This window comes from Trachinotus anak, unplaced genomic scaffold (assembly GCF_046630095.1).
Source record: "Trachinotus anak isolate AG129_WGS33_773 ecotype Australia unplaced genomic scaffold, CSIRO_AGI_Tana_v1 ptg000009l, whole genome shotgun sequence".
Lineage (NCBI taxonomy): Eukaryota > Metazoa > Chordata > Actinopteri > Carangiformes > Carangidae > Trachinotus > Trachinotus anak.
The window spans coordinates 14,150,533-14,170,904 of NW_027273860.1; the positions used below are offsets into that span (position 1 = coordinate 14,150,533).

General features: G+C 38.7%; 2 protein-coding genes across 6 annotated transcripts; one reads left to right on the forward strand and one right to left on the reverse strand.

Moving 5' to 3' along the window:
• The first annotated feature begins 385 nt into the window (after positions 1 to 385).
• pkia (cAMP-dependent protein kinase inhibitor alpha) lies at positions 386 to 16,640 on the forward strand. 4 transcript variants are annotated; one of them, XM_071485489.1, is made up of 4 exons: positions 386 to 523; positions 2,375 to 2,575; positions 3,613 to 3,675; positions 16,475 to 16,640. In XM_071485489.1, exons 2-4 carry the CDS (start codon positions 2,425 to 2,427, stop codon positions 16,534 to 16,536), a joined length of 276 nt encoding a protein of 91 aa, XP_071341590.1. In that variant the 5' UTR covers positions 386 to 523; positions 2,375 to 2,424; the 3' UTR covers positions 16,537 to 16,640. The 4 variants fall into 4 exon arrangements, with proteins under 4 accessions (XP_071341590.1, XP_071341587.1, XP_071341588.1 ...); XM_071485486.1 differs by lacking the exon at positions 16,475 to 16,640 and adding an exon at positions 8,789 to 9,025; XM_071485487.1 differs by lacking the exon at positions 16,475 to 16,640 and adding an exon at positions 8,789 to 9,025 and having other exon boundaries at positions 2,398 to 2,575.
• On the reverse strand, positions 9,088 to 14,707 carry bco1 (beta-carotene oxygenase 1). Of its 2 annotated transcripts, none has more exons than XM_071485483.1 (11): positions 14,570 to 14,707; positions 14,345 to 14,473; positions 14,071 to 14,200; positions 13,491 to 13,638; positions 13,247 to 13,397; positions 12,603 to 12,823; positions 12,155 to 12,412; positions 11,954 to 12,059; positions 11,723 to 11,817; positions 9,953 to 10,064; positions 9,088 to 9,677 (listed from the first exon to the last, which is right to left on the reverse strand). In XM_071485483.1, the coding sequence occupies exons 1-11, from the start codon at positions 14,631 to 14,633 to the stop codon at positions 9,523 to 9,525; spliced, it is 1,569 nt and encodes a 522-aa protein (XP_071341584.1). In that variant the 5' UTR covers positions 14,634 to 14,707; the 3' UTR covers positions 9,088 to 9,522. The 2 variants fall into 2 exon arrangements, with proteins under 2 accessions (XP_071341584.1, XP_071341583.1); XM_071485482.1 differs by having other exon boundaries at positions 14,345 to 14,469; positions 14,566 to 14,698.
• Positions 16,641 to 20,372: the final 3,732 nt, after the last annotated feature.

Below are 20,372 nucleotides of genomic sequence, written 5' to 3' on the forward strand. Positions count from 1 at the left end.
TCTCTCACACACACACACACACACACACACACACACACAGTAATTGCTCTGTCTTGACTTTTGACCTGAGTCACTATTTCTTCCATCTGAACGACAATCCAACTTCTTTTGGACTTCTTTTTAAAAATAACACAATTGACTGTAATATAATATAATATAAGTATAGTCAGGTTTATCATAATAGCCTTTTTATTTTATCATTAGTTTATATTTTACAAATGACTCACTTGAGTGATTCAGTGACTTACAAGAATATATATTACAATAATAGCATTTTGGATGAAGGTAGTTTTATAGGACTGGTTAAGCCTATTTGACGTTTTGAACGGTGGCGAAACAAAAGGTCCATTTCAAGCAAATTAGAGCTTTATTTTGAAACGGCACCCGGAAGTAGTTTCATTCTAACAGGGACTTGACGTGGGTAAATCCTCGGTCTTGAGCAGCGGAATGGTAGCGGTGTAGTGGTTTTCAAGCTGATGTGATTGACCTCTGCGAATATTCGGAAGCCCTCTAACCCAAACAGGTACCTACTGATAATGATGGGAAATTGCTGGAGTAGTATGTGGCTTGCTTCCTTGTTTCCATGCGTTACATTAATATCCGTGCAGGCTGCGTGCACCGAACTCTGCGGGGGTCTTTGTCATCAGAGAAAGACATATAGCTGTTGATTTATTATCAGCTTGAGCATGCCGATCCTGCACAAAGATCCTGCACCATTAATCTTAATGCACATAGATCTTAATGCAAATGCGAGGACTTAAACTGTGTCAACAATGCAAGTGATTTATTATAGGACCCCACCGTGCATGCCTAGATTTGATGAGCAGCAGCGCCTCCACTTAGCCCTTAATAGATGATAAATGTTGGAAGACATCAATTATTTAGACCATAGTCTAACAAAGGTTTTCAATGGACTGAAGACAGCTCAGGGCAAGAGCAGGCGCACTTGACAAAATACTTAACTACTCCTGTCATAATCCTCACCTATAGATTTAATAGGGTGCTGCAGAAATAACAGTAAAATACATTTTAAGCTCCTCTTAAGGAGGTGTTAAGATGTTGGTGATACCATAGTTAGGAATAAGATTAGTGTGTATTTCTGTTTGTGGGTGTGTGTGTGTGTGTGCGTGCGTGCGTGCGTGCGTGCGTGCGTGAGAGAGAGAGAGAGAGAGAGAGAGAGAGAGAGAAACAGAGAGTTAGGCATCAGTTCAAGTTATGCCCAGGCCACCTAGAATAACATTGGCATAAGTTTGTGGGACTCTGTTCCTGCACTGCCCTCATCTCTGCTAATTTTCTGTTTGGCTGCAGGACAAATCAAATGGTTGCAGAGCAGGAGCAGCCAAGTCTTTTGTTTTTGTTTTTTTTTTTATATATATATATTTATTTACTTTTTTCACTTTTTAGTCAGTGACACAGAGGGCAGGGCACAGCAGGCTGTTGTATTATTAAGTGATCTGATCATTTGTTTTGGGTCTGTGTCTCACACACACACTGCTGAACTGCTGATGTTCTACTGGGTGCAAAAGTGTGGCTAAATAATGTAAACTGTCAATTAATATTTCATAGAATGTGAGCATGGGAAACACATGCCAAGAGTGCTCTGTCACTCCCAGCTACATATAAAACCATCTCTTCAGTACAACATATCTACATTCATCTGCAGTTGTAAATGAACTAATTATTGATAACAAAGAGCCAGTCACCATTAGATTTACATGTGTTGATTAGTTATGTTCCAAATGAAAAAATAAATCAATACAATGTTAGAACATAGTCATCTTGTGTCCGTTGCTTCCCATGTTGATGTACAATTGTCTGTCAATTGTACATGGACATTTGTTTGGTCTTGCCCATCTTGACACCATTTTTAGAATGACAGCTGAGTGGGAGCGTGCTGATGATGACAGAGGAGGCATCCAAAAATAGCCACGGTCAATCACAGCTTGTGTGGCTCTGGAAATAGCCACAACTGGACATGGGAGCTGAGGTCATTTTTGCAGTATCTCCAGTCTGACTCTTCTCCAGAGTCTTAACTCGTGGAGGTGCTGACGTTCAAAATTGAGAGAGTTAAAAAAAATCTTTAGACAGACTGATTGTAATTAGTGGAAATAGGGCAGGGAAGCCAGGACCTACTCAGCGGTGAAGGGCAGATTGATACAGAGCATTAGAATGACAGCAGAGGGGTTTAGCCTAAATCTCTGTGGCAACACAGTTCCCATCGGGCTCCATGCTTACTCCAAGTGGGATGACATTTGAATACAGCACTGTCCTCATTTGCACTGTAATTACCCCTTGGAGTGTGTGTTTTTGGTTGCTGTACTGCTTTAGTTCAAGAACACCCTCATTGTTTTTTTTTTTTCATTCCACTGACCAGTATTAAGCTACTGTGTGTGCCAGGTCCTGCTATGGTGAGGTGTGTCAGCGATGACGGATGTGGAGGCGACCTACGAGGACTTCATCGCCTCTCGACGGTCTGGTCGTAGGAACGCCATCCATGAAATCCCAGCAGCCCCTGGAGTGCAGGGACCCACAGACCTGTCACAGAGTCTGGCACAGCTTAAAATCAACAAATCAGGTAGGAAACGTCACTGGTCATAATGGCACATAACGCACAAGCACTGATAATGTGGAAGAATTCAGTGTGATTAATAGGGTAGCTTGTTATCAGTGAAAAAATCTGTTATAAAACACTAATTCTACAACTGCTTTGACTTTTTATGGTGAAATAATAAAATCTTATTATACAATTGTTGGACTTGCACTACTAGTATCTAATAAGTGTATGTCTATTGATTTATTAAATAAAACACCCATTAACTTGTGCAAAACCTAATAGACCATAGGGATAGTTTTAATGCCTTTCCATAAATTTTGATTCTTTGATAGTTAGTTAGTAGTAATTTTATTTTTTTCTTTTATGCACATGCAAGTGCCCAGCCCACATGGCTTTATAAGACACCACTTCATTAAATTAAATTAAATCCTAATCAAAATGTAAAACTAACTACGTTTACTGAACTTGAGAAAAGAAGTTCAATAAATTTAAGCTATTAAGTCGACTTGCCTGTTTAGTCACATGGACAGTAATTACAGACAAATTTGCTTTCCTTTTGCACATTCTCCATTTTACATGAAGAACTCAAAGTGGTCTGCAAATTAAAACCAGGTGAAGTTGAAATTAACAAAACATACATATTTCGATTAAATTAACGAGAAAAGATAAATTGATTCCACAACGTTCTGTATGATGTCTTACAGTGCAGAGATTAAGGACATTTAATTAAAAAGTGTAAATTGTCATAAAACATTGTATAAACATAAAATATGAAATGTACCTGACCTAAACTACATAACAAACAAAGCCTTTTCTCTTCAGGAGACCTTTAAACAACATGTTTCTTTAGCTGTCATGAGTTGATTCTTTGCTCATTGGTGACGTAAATTCCTGCTGTTTTTATGGCATCTTACTTGCTGATTCAACCAACCTCATTCGCATCACTGACTTCACAAGTACTGATTTATGCATGAAACTTTCTGTCTGTCTGTCTGTCTGTCTGTCTGTCTGTCTGTCTGTCTGTCTCCTCTCTGGCCCTGGTCCTCTCCATCTCTCAGGTGATGAGGGAGAAGACACTGAGAAAAGCCAGGACTCTCCAGCGAAAGAGGAGGAGACTCAAGGTGAGGGCAACTGAGCAGACATTTATGGACTGAGACAACCGCTTATTTTTGTCAACCTGATCCCTGAATGCTAGGCCTTTGACTGGCCAGTTGCATCCAATGACTAAAGGCACACAAAGCAACATCCTCCATTACCACCATCCCACCATCAGGAAGTCATTGGCGTGACAACCAGTGCATTTTCCCTTCTGTACCTGGGTGTGTTCCAGTTTCCTTAAAAAGCCTCCTTCCCTTGCTGCCTTTCCTTTATGGTTGTTGATATGAGAGTGGATGTGATGCATGATGGACTTACCATGATGTCAACGGCCATAACCAGTCCCGTTTGTCTGTCAGGGGTACTGAGAGGAAAGGAGAGCAGGGAACAGAGGCCGTGCAAGGATTTTGGAGAAGGCTTACGCATTTCAGCTGAATTCAAATTTTGTCTTCCCTACCCCCCTTGCCTCGAATCAGTCGCGACACAACACTTCCAGGGAATACAGGATAGTGATTGGACACCTACTTTTCCTCTGCTCTTATTGCATCAACACATGTGCTTTCCATATCAGTGCTCATTACTGACTACTTCCAGTCTCACTCAATGATTTTGTGGGTCTAGCTTCATCTAGAGGCACTGTTATGTATTTGTCATTTGTTTATCCATGTCACGGGTTATATCTCAGACACTACTGACTTAATTTTAAAGAAGCATGGGTAAATAATGTTGCAGGCTTCATTACATTGATTGGTCTGACAGGGCCAGTTCTAATCAGGTCAAAAGACAGTACGCGCAGCGTTTATTACTGAGTTAGGAACTTGATCTGCTCTCTCACTCTGTTACAGTGGTCAAGCAAAAGTCCTCTTAAAAGAACAGTTGTGTTGTGTGTCACTGGCTGACTTTCCTTATTCTTGCTTTTTTCTTATACACTAGTCCCTTCTGTGTCCACTGCCAGGCCTCACAGACGCAGCTAGCATTTGCTCCTTCTAGATAACACATAATTTCTTTCCTGAGGACAGCATTTTAAAATGATTTTGTTGCCAAAGCAAGTCATCTACGCTGTTATTTCTGATTTTATATATTCAAAACAATGTGAAGTTTTTGTTCTTGGTCTTTACATGAGAAACTATTTCCAAATATTTAGTATTTAAAAATTGCAACTTACCAATGATTTTCCTAAATATGATTTACAATGTGAACTTTGTAACTTTGTACGAGTACATCATTGACTTTAAATATTCCTTGTGAGATTGACTTTCATTCTTGGAGTTATTCAGATGTTTGTTAATAGTGGGTTTTTTTGGGGTTTTTTTTGGGCGGGGGAGGGGGGGTTCTAATAAAAATTTTACCATACATCTTATGTAAAACAAAATTTTGTTTGGTTACTAAGTATGTTGAATCAGATTTAATCAGCCATCTGAATGTCTGTGGAAAAGTCTTCAGTCTTTTGGTACGTGATAACGATGGATGGAGGAATTTGCCATTCTAAGTACAAGGTGTAATGACTTAATATTCTGCATACAAATGTGTCTATATTACTGCTGTTTCCTGGTTAACCAACATTAGATAAATGCACTGCCTTCCATTAAGCATATGTGTGTGTCTGTGTGTGTGTGTCTGAGTGTATGTGTTTATGGTGGATGTTAAGAGAAATAATTTATTTGCTGCTGGAGATTAGAAAAATCACAATACTGACTGCACTGAGGTACACTTGTGTGTTATTTATAATTATTATTGTTTATTATAGATCCGTATGTGTGTGTATACACACATCGTGTCCTGGGGCTTATAGGGCGTCTGTTAGAATGATTATTGTTGGGATTGTACAGACTACTGATTAATTTTTCCATTTTTTAAAAAACCTTTTCACAGAGAAGAATCAGAATCACCCCTCTCAGTACTATAATGGTAGCTATCGTACACTGCCTTGTTTTGTTATACCAATTAAATGTGTGCATATACACTCTAAATGTCTCTAAAAATGTCTCTTGAATTGACATATTTTACTTTTTTCTAACCCAGTGACATCTGATGATTTAATGTTTCATTTGTCTTGTTTAGAGAAATATTACATTAATTATCAGCAATTTTATGACTAAATCAGGAATAATTTGTACATTGAGTCAGGCATAGTGTCATTTAATGACTAGCACTGTAGGTGACCTAGAACACCCATGATCATGTTATATTTTTAGTACTGTTATTTTCAGAGGTTCATTCGTGACTCATGCCACTGTGTTGTCAATTACTTTACTGTATAATGCTATCATATTCGACATTGTCGATTGTGTTAGTTTTGATTTGCAATTAAATCTCGCTGGTGAAAAATGAAATATTGTTAAAACTAATTAATGTGTGTTGTCCCATCTACTGACAGGAAGGCTGAGTAAACTATGTCTTTGTCTCCCTCTAGTGGTCAAAAACCAAACATTATGTCACAGAAAAACTATACCCCTGGTCCATTTTGTTTTGTAAATGATAGATAAAGTTCTGTGATGCAATAGTTATTGTAACTATAATTGTAAAATTGTGACACCCTATACTGTGATTTTAGGTCTCTGTGATGCAATAGATACTCTATTATTATAGACCTATGTAGTTCAAAAAAGATTGTGATGTTGCCCAGGCTTGTGATTAGATATTGATTAAGACCATGTTAGTCATTCAATACTGTGATTATAGGTCAGACCGGTGTCATGCAAACTAGATATTAAATAACTTAACGCAGCACTTTTTAAAACCAATAGCTTGAATTACTCTAAGCTATTCTAAAAGGGTGGTGAGGACTATTTTGTATATGCTTCCACTAAAACACCAGTGGAAAAAAAGATGGAAATAATGCCAAAGAGCAGCTCATTAGACTGCAGCTCAGCCACAATACTGTATCACCAGGTCATTCTTATGTCCTTGTGATGTCATTTTTGTCATTTTTGCAGTATCCAATCATTCACAGGAAATTTAGCGTACTTTGAATATAAAGAAACTTGTGCTATTTGGTAGATACTGTAAGTATGCTGCTATGTGATGCAATAGATCATATTAATGTGGGAATCTGTGACAGAACAGATAATTTGACTATAGGGCTTCTGTGATGCAATCGACAATGTTATTACAAGCCTCTGTGATGCAATTAATAGCATATTTATAGGTCTCTGTGGTATAACATGCTTCTGTGATGCAATAGATATTATCAAAGGCATCTCTGGTGTATTAAAGGGCTCTGTGTTACATTAAATAGTCTTATCATGGGCCTTCTGGTGTTACTGCAGGTTTCTGGGATACAGTAGATTGTCAGAAATATAACGTGATAAATTCGTCTGAACTGCCTCTGCTAGATGATCTCATGTTAAAAATTCACATTATGCTTTTAAGATTACAAAGGATGGGTACAGGGGTGCAGTTCTGTTGAGTCCCTGCCCATTTGGATGTTAAAGGTAATGAACAAGCAGATAAATTAAGTAAATTAATAAGTAAGTAATAAAGATGGCTCTTATAGTAAGATGACAAAGTGATTAAAGTAGCTTACTTTTTTTTTTTTTCTTTTAAATAAGTATTCAGGTAATCGAATGCCATGATTCTACACACTCTGTGTACATTAGGTGGCGGTATGCACCAAGAAATGCATAGAAGCAGGGGAAGCTAAACAGTCTCTGCTTATCACCTATCCTGCTCCTGAGCAGGCTGCTTGAAATAACCAAAGAGCAACTGGGCCTGAAAAATTAGGCCAACACAGAAATGCCAAAAACTGCAGTGCCTCACATGGCCACATGAGGCTGGCTCCGAAAGCGAGTCAATCCACATAGACTCCCATGCTAAAATGCCCAATTTTACAGCAGAAATAAATATGTTTATAGCCCGGTACAAAAAACAGTTTTGGTCTTTATAGCTAATTTCCCCAATCATGACAACTGTATGGGGGTGAATTTTTTTATATAACTCACCTGTTTTTCAATTTTATTATTGGGGGCGTGGTCACTTTAAATGACTGGTGGGTGCCATTAGCCACTTGGCGTCAGCTCAGTATGGAATGCCTATTGGTCCAAAACGCCAAAAATATGGACCATCCTGGTTGGGGAAGTTTTAGGATTATTTTTTCTGAACTGACAGTAAATGTATCAAATGTGCAGAGATAAAATATCACTTCTATTGTAATTTCCAGCATGTTTACCATTCACCGACAATGACACACTCCAGTAACAATGCAGAATCCTGCGTTTACCTGCCTCAATGCTGATAACCTTTCTTGGCTGATTGTGTGGACTGTTGCTGGCACAGAGGAGACGTGGCAACTTGGGTCTTCATTAGTCGTAGCATTTATATACTGACAAATGAGGAAGAAAATAGACGTTTTGTGTATTGGGGACTTTGGCACCCGTCTGTCTTGCTTTGTTAATTTCATGAGCTGTCATACAATACCACTACCTTGCTAACTGTTTTAACCCTAGAACACTAACGTCGGGTGATTTTCACCCACACGATTCATGTGATTTTCATTGTGTTGCTGCTGTCTGAGTTGCATGGGTCCTTGGGTAGCTTCAGGCTGCTCATTGATGTCATTAATGGTATGTTTGTTTCCCTCCTCCCATCTATGGTTTTTTCAAGAGGCATGCGTTCAGGTGATTTTCACCCGACATTACTGATGGTGTTACTAATTTTAACGTTAGTGTTCTAGGGTTAATCTGGGTATAGGTGTTACACTGTGAGGTCTCCGCAATGCCTGTAACAACTGTGGCAACTTTATTTACATACAGGTGACCACACCCTCCGTGTATCACATCTTTAGGTCCGGTAATGCAAATAGCCTTCCTTCCTCCCTTTTGTACCTGTATCCTGCCTAATTACAATATCTGTAACCACTATATGATCAGCATTTAGATACTGTGTGACCCCCAGCTTGTGCCTACTGTATAACTGTTCTCCTGCGCTTCACTCTTGGTCAGTCTATTGCCTCAGACCCGCTCTGTGTCAGTAGGCTCACCGTATTCTGGAATACAATTAAACTCACACCACTGCAGCAAACTCTGAACTGGATTGAATGAATTTTCTTCAACACAAACAGCCTCAAGTGCACATACATCGCACTACATATTGACAGCTACACTGCTAACTACTAACTAACTAGCTAACTTTCTGCTCCAGTTGCCAGCCTCACCCACCCTCTCCTCACCTGCTACGCCCGCAATCTACGTACTGAGCTGTTCCCGAAAGGACCTGCGCTACTCCTGTAAGAACAGTCTGCATCAAACTTACTGCAGAGAGGATAAATCAGTGTCATTTGCTTGTTTACTTGCTATTGCTGCCACTTAATGCTTAATGCACAAGTTTAGTTTCCACACGTCTGTGCAAGCATATGATGTGTGCAATGTCATAACTGATCTCTAGAAGCACATAAGTTAGTTTGGCGTGATGTTTTTTTGCAACTTATACACACTCGTGAATCTTTGATTATACTTTTTATTATTTATTCTTGTTAAACATAAGAGTGGGAATACATATTAAAACTTTACTTCTTCAATTTTTCTTTTCTTTTCTTTTTTTGTGAAAAGGTTAAACTCAAGTACAATGACAGTCGCAGCAGCACAAAAGAGTAATGTAGACTACATAAGAAACACTGATTATATATAGCTTAAGCAACGTTTTGATCCATACAAAATCAATAAATCTGCATTTTTCTTAATAAACATATGAAGAAAAATTTGTTTTGATACAATTCATATACATTTACAGAGATGAGGCAGTCCATTAATCTATGTGGATCCTCATTACACCTTGGTCTAAAACAACGCTATTCAGCAGTATGTTTTTCAATGTTCAAACAGATTCCTATGCCATTCTATTTGGGAACAGGTTGTTTTGAAGTTCTCCATAACTGACTAATTTCCTTGTGGGATGAAAAATCCATGCACGTCCTTGTGGAGCTCAGTATTCACATATGCTCGAGCGACTTCCTTGAATGTCCTGCCATCAAGAATCAGCATGAAACAAGACTGGCCTGGGTTGGAGTTGATAACTGATACTAATACCACACCTGAAAATAGAAAAGGAAATATTGAAATGTGAATACAAAGCAGAAAATCAAAAATCTAAGGAATCACATCAGTTAATACAGTTAATACACAATATATACAGTAAATATACAGTCTTGCAAATACAGGTGTTACCAGTGAGGGATCTTATCTTTTTAGGCTGGTAATCCTATCCATTTCTACTCTAGCTGATACTCTATATAATAGCATATATAACACAACATACATACTGCATACATGCCAAACATTGTGCATGCCCACCACACAATATTCTCACCATCATCCTCGGACTCTCCATTTGGTCTGGGGACGAACACCGCCTCTGATGGCCAGCAGTTGTCTTCAGACCAGTAGACCATTTCCTTGGTTTCTGTGTCAAACTTGGCAATCTTCAGTGATTGAATTAGTGAAAAGATTAGAAAAAACAGTTAATGCACACTATTATGCAATTTTAAATCCCACGTTGTTTTGTACAGGCTAAAGCGAACTTTGACTCAGCCTGTACAAAACAATAGATTTATCCATAGAAAAACATTAAAAACCAGCACTTTGCGTTTTCTTTACTGGATCTGACAAGCACTGATAACACTCAGAAGCTGTGATCACTGGCAGAGGACACAAAAACCAACAGGTAGTTTTTTTCTAAAAACACATGTTTATGTTGTTGATACAGAATTTATAGAATCACTGGTTTATTGAAGTAAGTGCAAAAAATGTGTCTTTTCTCATTTTCTCCTTTGGTGTTACAGATTGTTATAACTTAAATAAAGAGAACTTAGCATAAACAGCTTATCTTGTAGATAAGCACCGTGTTAGCACAGTACTTTGGCCCAACAACAAGCCATATACTTGCAAAAGAACTGTAAAGTTGTAAAGTAGACCATCATCTTAGTTCTGTGAGTTGGCTGTGCCTATGAAGGAACTGGCACCAACTCTTTTCCTAGGATTAGCTGGGTTGAGTTAAGTCAGTTTGCTGGATCAGATACAGTAATCACTAGGGAATCAAGTCATTTTTTCCCCGGAGGTACATCAGTGAAATTCTAATACTTCTTCATGCTACAGAGGAGCGAGCTGTTTCATTAATAAAAATGACCAAAAAGCCATATGTTGAGTTCATTCAAGACATCAAGACAAGACAAGGAGGTAAAATCACTGTGTATATTAAGATGTCCTCAACCACAATCTGCTGAAACTTTTTGTTTTTTAAACAAATATAAACAAGTCCATTAAGCAATTGTAAAGCAACTGTTTCCTAAAGGGAAACTTTAGCATGACTTAATCTGGATTTACACCTAGGTAAATTACTGATAGCGTTACATACCACAAAGGAGGAATACTTGTATAATTCCTATATAATTAACTCAGTCAAATACAACCATCCTGCAATAAATAGTACCTTTATGAGCTGGTATTTTGTTCTTGTTGAGAATGTGAGGTGCTGGTCCATCTCTAAAGTCATAGAGATGGACCATATTTAAGTAGATAAAAAACATTGTCTTGATGTGTTGATGAGACAACATCCATATATCCTGCATCACATGTCAAGTGGGGATAAATAAAAATATCTAATTGTCTAAACCAAGATGTTTCCTTTTGTCCCTTCCTCTTTGCACAAATTATGCCTCTGGACTGTGGGTGTGCGTGTGCAGTGAGACACAAGGGGATCTTTTCAACATATAATCTTTCTGCTGCTTCCGGTACCTTGCTGTACAAGTAAGCCCAATGGAAAGGATGTGGGTGTTATAGCCAGAGCCATTAAGTGGTTTGGTCTTTGTTGGTGCAAGTGGTGTTTCACATTTCAACAGTGTTTCCTATCTTCCATTGCGCCAGATGGTAATTCTCAGTTCGGCAATGTGCTTTCTAACTCATCAAAAAACAACAACAACAATGCTGTCAGGAAATCTGTTTCCCATTAGCCTTGCATCTAAAATCTCTATTCTTCTAGAGTTTCGGGTCTCTCTTGGCAAATATCCCTTATGAGACTAGGCGGATGTACCCAACACTTCTGTCATGCAATAGTTAAATTAAAAACAATAGGGAATGTTACCTGTCTCGCCAGTGCTGATTCCTCCACGCAGTTCCCATAGACATACCGGTGCCTCTTGCCATTAAAGTCGTAATTAATCCTGGGCAATTCAAGGCCTGGTGGAAATAAAATGACAATTTACATATCTGTATGGACAAATCAATTTCTCTTAAAGACACAATGTAAGAAATACAACCCGAACAATAATTTTCTGATTTGCTTCAGGTGTTATTAGGTAGGCTCTGGTTTTACCTTCAATGAGCACTTCTGCCTGGCACATTAGTTTGCCTTCTTTCTCCTTCACTGCACTGGCTGTCGTGTATTTGAGTTTCACCAGGTCCTCTCCAACTGCAACACCCTGCAAAACCCAGTCAAAAAGAAAAGCACAAGTGTCACAGGAACATCTTCTCAAAATTGTATGATGAAATCAATTTGATCATTTAAAAATCGCACCTTGTCTGAATGGATGGGAATCACAAATCTTCTGTAACTTGGTTTGGAATAGCTCTCATCTTGGAACCCGGTGTTTTCCTTCAGCTTGCTCAGGTAGAACATTTCATAAAGGCTGGTGTCATTGTAGGCAATGACATCGAAGATCACATGACCATTGTCCTCAAATGCATTCACATGATGGTAGACGACCATTGCTCCAGTGTAGAACTTAGTCTCAACTTCTTTGCCAGTCTTTCTGTCTATCAGGTGGATCAGAGTCTGAGGAAGACATTACCATAATAAAGACATCACACAGTCAGATCTAGACTCAATCCCACACTACCCAGATTTTCTACTGTCCATTTTCCACTGGTGTCTATAGATACATACGTATAGATGTTCAGCAGTATGAATATAAAGAATGACATACGTAGCAATAAACAAAACACAGACAACAATGGTCCCTTACATTTTCCTCAGGGCTGAATTTCAGGCAACTCGCCCAGTTGACGCTCCTCATGTACGCAGTGGCCATCCTGAGGATGTCCAGTTTGAAAGGCTGCTCGATGAAGATAAAGTAGTTGTCTGTCATGCCAAAGCTGTGGTAGTAGCTGGGCGTCAGCAGGGAGCGACAGGGAATTGTGCAAATCACCTCCACGTTCTTCAGTGCAGGGACATTCTTGCCTTTGTCTGAGAGGTAAAAAAGCCAAAGAAGCAAAGAAAAGAAACACATAAATTAATAAAAGCTGCCCAACATGTATGTGAGTTAAAGTTTATTGTTATAAAGATGCATTTAATTAACATCCTGTGAGATGTGCTGTTAGGTTTCATTATGATGTATATGACACAGGAGTGACTGTGTGATAATCATTTATTGAGGAAATGTAAATGAGGTGTAAAGCTCAGGATTGGGGATCACATTCTTTTAAAATTCAAGGAACCAATAGCAGCAGGATCATTTCACCCTGCCTCTTCTTTATCTGTTTCTCCTGCCATATATATATATATCACATTTGCATAATTGTGTGTTAAACCTTGACTTTTTACATTTTCTACAAAGTGCAGCTGATAGGAAGAGGGAGCAAAGTAGAGCAGGTCATGAGGTCCACATACCTTTCTCTGACACTGCAGGGACTTTAAACAGAGTGTATTTGGTCTTGCCCTTCTCTGCTATTGAGGTTCCCATGTTGTAGGCGTTGCCCTCCTTGTCGTAGTGTGGGTGGGATGAGGCTAAGTTTACAGCCAGGTACTTCATGTAATCCACCTGTGTGAAACAGTTCAGAAACATGTGAGCTTTGAAACACACTCCTTACGTCACTGTGTGTTACCAGTGGACAGGGGCAGCAGATGGTTTTACCTTGTCCTGAGTTTCCAGGGTCACAGGATCAATCTTGCGGATGTAGTTAGTTTCAGAGGTGGCATAGAAGTCGTTTCCATATTTGATGAAATTGCTTGCGCCGTTGTCAGTAAAGTCAGGCACTGTGTGGTTGAGAAAGGTGATTGCCCTGTAAAGTAAGGGGAATTTATTTTTTAAATGACATAGAAAGGGAAATAGGGGGTTTTGCAACACAATAGACCTAATTATCCCCAAACAAGGCTAATGCAGAGATGTGTGAGTTATTTGCATCTCTCACTGGCAAATCCACAACAAGGATGGAAACAGCAGGTGGTCCTCCACCACAAAAGACTGATTATCGTTATGTTATAACTCCTTTGCCTCTCTAAGATTACCCCCATTTCACAAAACTGAAACACATTGCTTGTGTGTCGCAGACGTTCTTGAAGAATTTCATCCAGTTTTCAAATTTGACAAATTTATGTGATGCCTAACAAATATTGTAACAATATTATAAATTTGTAAAGAAATTAGATAAGAAGACTTTAACCATTCTATGAGAGAAAAAGAATAAATTAAGGACAAGTTTGAGTATGCTTACTTGACAATGAAGTTCTTGCTTGGGTCTGGATAGGCCATAGTCCCCATTTCAGACACAACAATCCTATTTGCTTCCATGTTAGATTTATAGGTGTCACTTCTAAGGAATCTGCTTCGGTGTGTCATTTCACCTGTAAGAAAAAAAAAGCCATATTTGCATTTGTTCTGCATTGCACTGACATAAAATGACATGAAAACAAAGCTTTCAGCGTTTCTGATATGACATTTCATTAACTACACCTAAATTCCATATAGACAAGAATTGCAAGACCAACCATCTTTAAAGGCAAAGCTGTGCATGATGGCCATCCCATCAAACCAGTGGTTGTAGCTGGTGTCCCCCACAGAAAAGATGCCGGGGCCATTGCGCAGCAGTATGCCTTGAAGCCAGGTGGGAATGCTCCCTATATGAAAAGACACAGAAAACAACAAAACCTTCAGTGATATAATTCAAGTCAGTGCATCTGTTGCTCCTTCAGTAGTGGAAAAACACGACCTACCTTTTACTTCTGCTTTGAAGGGCTCCGGGCTCTCCACTGCATTCTTTGAGAAGTCTGTGGCCATGTTTGCCGGCAGTGCAATGAGGAGCACTTGGAGGTGTCTGAATAAATAGGCCTGCTGCAGGCACAACTGTGGAAACCACTCCCTTTGTCTTTCTTGGGATTTGTCAGAGGGCGTATTATCTTATCTCTACGTGGAGATGACCGTCCTCTGTGAAGATTTCATTGAAATCTTGTGGCTCAGTTCGGTGAAATGCTCCACTGGGATAGGGTTATGGGTTATAGCCAATTTAAATGCAGAATTGGAATCAGCTCATTTTGTCCTTACATAAGATGCAGTTGCAGCTGAAGTGTTTACCTCTTACTGCACCTTTGGTCTTCTCTGACTACACTGCGTAATCAGCAACTCACTTTTATTGACCACAGTGTATTTTTATTTCCTTATATTTTAATTAAGACTGCTGAGTGGAATACCGCGTAGCGGATATTTTCTGAATAACTGGTAACTTCTTCCTACAGGGAGTTTAATGTGAATTTAGAATGATCTCATCTGTTTTGGTGAGCAATGTTATGTTTGTGTATTGGCTGTATGTTTCACAATCATATACATACGTATTTCTTTTTTCTTTTTTTTTTTGTATAATTTTTTTTTTTGAAGGTTGTCTAGTAATCCCACACAGTCAGTAACAGCGAACAATTATCAGCTGCAGGGCTGTTATCTTGTGCTTTCTCTCTCTCTCTCTCTCTCTCTCTCTCTCCGTGTAAGTGTGTATGTGTGTGTAATAACTACTATTAATTATGTTGGTAGTATGTCATTGCCAGTTGTATTGTGTAATTTGTGGATCACTTGCCAATCATGATTGAACCCTTAACCCAAAAAGTGATAATACACCATATCAAATCCGAGGGCGAGCAACAGCTTTATTCTTTTATAGCATTCGTATGTTTGTTTCTCAGAATAACCAGCTGCTGACACAAGTGTTTTTGTCCTGAGCTGACCAGGTACAGTGCAGGGGCAACTTCTTATCTATATCCTACTTTCTGTTGTAGTGACGATCTTGTTTCTTCCTACAGGTCATCAGAATTGCATCAAATGCACTTTAAACATTGATAGGAACCCAACACTTAGAATTCATATCTCCACCAACTCAGTTACCGAGAAACACCAGTCAGATTTTCACTAAACATGAATTTCTTCATTCCAGGTCAACAACTTGTTTCATAACAGGATTCTCACATCTTTATGATATTTGTTGAGACTGGGGGAAGGACTGGGTGTAGGCGCTCTTATTTTGTTTTAATTTATTGTCATCAACTGACTTACAACATATATTCAGTCTCAGGCTGTCACGTCACTTTTCTGCTTTTTGAAAAGTTATTCCTGTCATGGTTTTATATGCTATGTCAATATTGTGTGTTGTGCACACTAACAGCTTTTCCTGCAAACAAACACACACACACAGACAAACAGACCAGGGGAAAACAACACCCTAAGAAAGTATGGCATGACAAGTTTTGAGTTAGATGTAAAAAAAAAAAAAAACGATCGGAAGTGACGTAGCACGACAACCAGGGGGAAAACGCGTGTTTAATGTTCGCCTCCTTTTCCGTGCGGTCACGTCTTTTAAAGCAGAGTTTAAGTTTTAGAAAGCGTCTCAGTGGAGACACTGTCCTGGCAGCAGCAGCCCATGTCCCCAGTCTGCGCATCAGCGAGCGGCGCACTCTTTGGATGTGTGTGTGTGTGTGTGTGTGTGTGTGTGTGTGCTCTTTCTCTGTAACTGCATGTGATGACGTGTGTCTCTGTGATCTCAGTCCAAACAGGAAGGCAAAATCTTATCTTTCCCTTTTTTTAAGCTTGTTTACCCACGTTTATTTATTTGTTTATATATATATTCTCCGCTCTAGCCCATGGCAGTGGTGACAGATGTAGCAATCCCAAGCAACAGCATCAAGAAGAAGGAACATGAGAAGCTGGAGAAATACCAAGGGCTGAAAGAGGAGCTAGAAAAGATGTGGAGAGTAAAGGCAACAGTGGCACCGGTGGTGACTGGAGCATTGGGGGGGCTGTGACCCCCAAACTGGAAGAATGGTAGATTCCAGAGAAGAGCAGTTCTAGGGAAAAAAAACCCTCAAAATCCCAGGCCTCTGGTAGAGGACACACCACCCATTTGCTAGTTTTCAATCAGAGGTGGAGGAAGGGAAGAAGTAGGCCTAGCTGCTGTTTAAAAGCTTTAGATAGGCCTAAATAGAAGTAGCAATACCACAAGTCCCACATTTCCCACAAACTGTTTACTTGAGTAAAATTATATTAGCATTAGAAGTTGAAAGTTACATTAGTTATATTTTTTCATTACCTAAATAGTAATACTGTTAATAATTATAAAAAAAGGTCAAATTTGAACTCCATTTTAACAACTTATTCTGTTTAATCTATAAATCACACAACATACCTGGTAAACATGTTAACATACTGGTAACCATGTATTTATGTACAAACATGTATGTAGTCTGTTTACATGTAATGTCCTAATCTGAAAAGTGACTAATAACTAATAACTATAGCTGTAAAATAAATGTAGTGGAGTAAAAAGTATGATACTACACCCACAATGTAAAATTAAAATTATGCATAATAATGCTTGCAGGTCCACTGCCTGCTAGCTCTAGTAGTTAGTAGTTATTTCTGCATTTTGCAGATGTTCACGGTGGTGATCTGTGCCTTCAAAAATGTTCACTGATTCAATCCAAAATAATCTGATACCCTGCATTCTCTGTCTAGACGTGTTTCTATCATTCTTTCAACTGTCCCGATGAAAACCTTTGTATGATGACATATGCCAGTCCTGTTAAAAATCTTGTAACCATGACAACACAGATATGTTTATCATAACAGTGCTGACACTCTTGGTTTCCACTGTCTCCGTAATGTCTCCGTAATGACTGTGGTTTAAGACCTTTTACTGTGACTTGTTAGTGGAAGAAGATCCAATCTTTTTTTTGATGTTTATTTTAATTATCCATATCTTCAAGTCAGGTCAGGTAGCAGATACATCTTAAATAGCTGTTTGCAACAGTAGGTCGTTGCCTCTGGCTCCAGCCAAAATGATTGCTGATAAGCACAATTCTCCCCTTGTCTTCTGGAGCTTCTCAGGCAGGTCCCTCAGTTGGCAGCTAGTTTGCTGGTGACGTACAGTGAGTGGCAATGACAAATCAACCTGTCCAATGTGTCCTTCATTGTTAATTCTATTTAAGACTTAATTTCCTAAGAGAATATACCTTAAGCCACAATCCACCCTTTTTGTCCCTTTTAGTCCCATGTGTGAGACACAAAGGGTGACACATTTACTGTGTGGTAACAACGGTACTGTATGGTCTATTTGCAAGTCAGGCAAACCTGCTCTTGGACAGTAGTATTTCAAACTACTCTAAACACATCAGAGAGTTTAATCTTTTCATTAATGACCAGCGACCGAACACCTGTAAATCACAGCCCCTTACTGGCTACAGGTTTAAGTGAAACCAGAGAGAGTAGATGTACAGGACACCACTGTCCTCTAGTGGCTCATGGAAGAAATTACATCTCATGGAGATTCATACAGTTGGTCCTAATCAATAGTTAATAGACAATAGTAAACAATTACATTAAGATAAAAAAATAAAATAACTGTTAACTTTAAGACGCTTTAGTATTTGAAAATTGTGGGGCAGAAATAAACAATTTGAATGTGAGGCGATCATTATGCATAAACATTACTAACACCATCACAGAATTAAATAAATTTACTTAGCTGACTAGGATTCATGTGCTATGTCAAAGCCTTACTTTTACCAGCAGGGGGCAGAAATGATTTGCCATTTTTTTGTAACCAAAAAGCCTTTTAGGTCCAATGGTTTTCAGCTTTGTGAAAATACGAGGACAATATCCTGCAATGTAAGCCATAGAAGGTGGTAGCCTGTTATTATTGTTGTGACCATGTACATTTTAAAATGGTTGGAATATATCTTTCTGTGAGACTTAGAAGTGCTTTGGTGGTCTGCAGTTTCCTTGAAACATGACAAAGAGAAATTCGTCCAAATATGCACTGTAATAGCTGCCTGGAGATGGTCAGTAATAAAATTGACATAGCAAAGTTCACTCTAAATATCTATTGACAGTGATAGCTTGCTTTCCTCAAATGGTATCACGTGAGCAAAAACAAGATGATGTCTTAAAATAATAATGTGTAATAATAGTGTTTAAGACTAATTAGGCTCTCGTGTTAACATGTCCATCCCAGATATAACGACTTTGATCACGTTCTTGGCAGCACAATGAAATCCTTATAACAAATTAAGGGCTCATTAATTACGCACTCAAATGTGCCAACAAACCATTTTCTTGATTGATATACATCACGTCATTTAATTTTGTATTTATTGTAATGAACAAACAAAAATGTAAATGACAAATATTTTCTCATCTCCAACACATTCATAGAATGTCACTAAACACTCCTACTCATATCTCTCCTCCATACAACATTCAGAACAGACACACCAACACCATGTTAACCAGCTGGCAGCAGCAGCACCATACTCTGTTACCATGACATCTGCTGTGTTTTACATTTACTTCTCTTGGATTAATAAATTAAAGACAATGGTACGCAGATGATGCAAGACGCTCATAGTATTAATGTTTATTTGCGCTGTTGCCCATGTTGTTATAAACTGTGCTGATTAGTATTCAAGTATTCCCTTACTGGTTACGTCTGTGCTGGACATTATACTAAATATCTGCTTCATGATGTTCTAATCACATTATCATCATCATCATCATCATCATCTGTGGATTACATTATGCGGCACAGTACAAGAATAACGTTTAATTAAACATTATGTACATGTACTAAGAAAAAGAAATCAAAGAATAAAACTGGTCTCGCAAATGTATATGCTATTTTGTTTATAGTGCAATCCCCATGCAATACCACATGCAGTTATAGAGGGTGCATGAAGAAGACCATTTTGACCATGCATGACCTTGCATACAGAGCCAGCCCTGATTCTACGAGAGGTGACAGTCTGCTGCTGTCCTGAAACCCTTGCATGACTGCCAATTCATTCCAGTGAAACACTGGCAGACGCCACATCCTGACTCCTTTCTAAGATGTGAGATGTGATATTCTCTTGCAATGTAGATGACATACACCCATAATCAGTTGTCAAGTCCGTCCTGTTCCGAACACACTGGTTCGATGGCATAACTGAAAGAATTTTTCCCAAGGCAAACTAATCATCATTACTGTCATTACTGCGACTGGCCACAGCATGCATTGTCAACAGAACTGATCTGAACCATTGAATCATGGTTACAAGTTGGCACTGCTGTATGAAAATCCTCATGGAAGAAAAAGAAACCAGCATCCTCCTATGACGACACCGTAAGTTTTCACCATGGGGTAGTAATGACTCAAGCATTGGCACGTATACAGAAATCTTTTGAAATTTCAAAATCTGTAACAAAAGCAAAAGCACTAAAACAACCAGCCTTAACAAGCTTCTTGGTTTTACATTTGAAACTGATCTATGACAAAGGCAAAACAATCACATTAGACGAGCATCAGACATGGAAAACACAAGTAAATCACAGTGTTTTGAGGAATTGGGTGTAACATAATATTCACTGTGCAATCATAATTTCTTTTAAAAAGGCAACAAAATCAAATTCTGAACATAGCAAGGCATACTTCAAAAACTAGCAATCCTTTCTGATTCACAAACATTTGACAGCTTTTGATGTACAACTCATAAAAAGATACAT

Coding starts and splice junctions, on each gene's coding strand:
- bco1 (XM_071485483.1), bottom strand. CDS start 14,633: ATGGCCACAGACTTCTCAAAGAATGCAGTGGAGAGCCCGGAGCCCTTC. Junction 11,818..11,953: donor GGCAGAAGTGCTCATTGAAG/GTAAAACCAGAG, acceptor TATTTCCACCAG/GCCTTGAATTGCCCAGGATT. Junction 10,065..11,722: donor AATCAGCACTGGCGAGACAG/GTAACATTCCCT, acceptor CAATCACTGAAG/ATTGCCAAGTTTGACACAGA.
- pkia (XM_071485486.1), top strand. CDS start 2,425: ATGACGGATGTGGAGGCGACCTACGAGGACTTCATCGCCTCTCGACGG. Junction 2,576..3,612: donor GCTTAAAATCAACAAATCAG/GTAGGAAACGTC, acceptor TCCATCTCTCAG/GTGATGAGGGAGAAGACACT. Junction 3,676..8,788: donor GAAAGAGGAGGAGACTCAAG/GTGAGGGCAACT, acceptor TTTCTGCTCCAG/TTGCCAGCCTCACCCACCCT.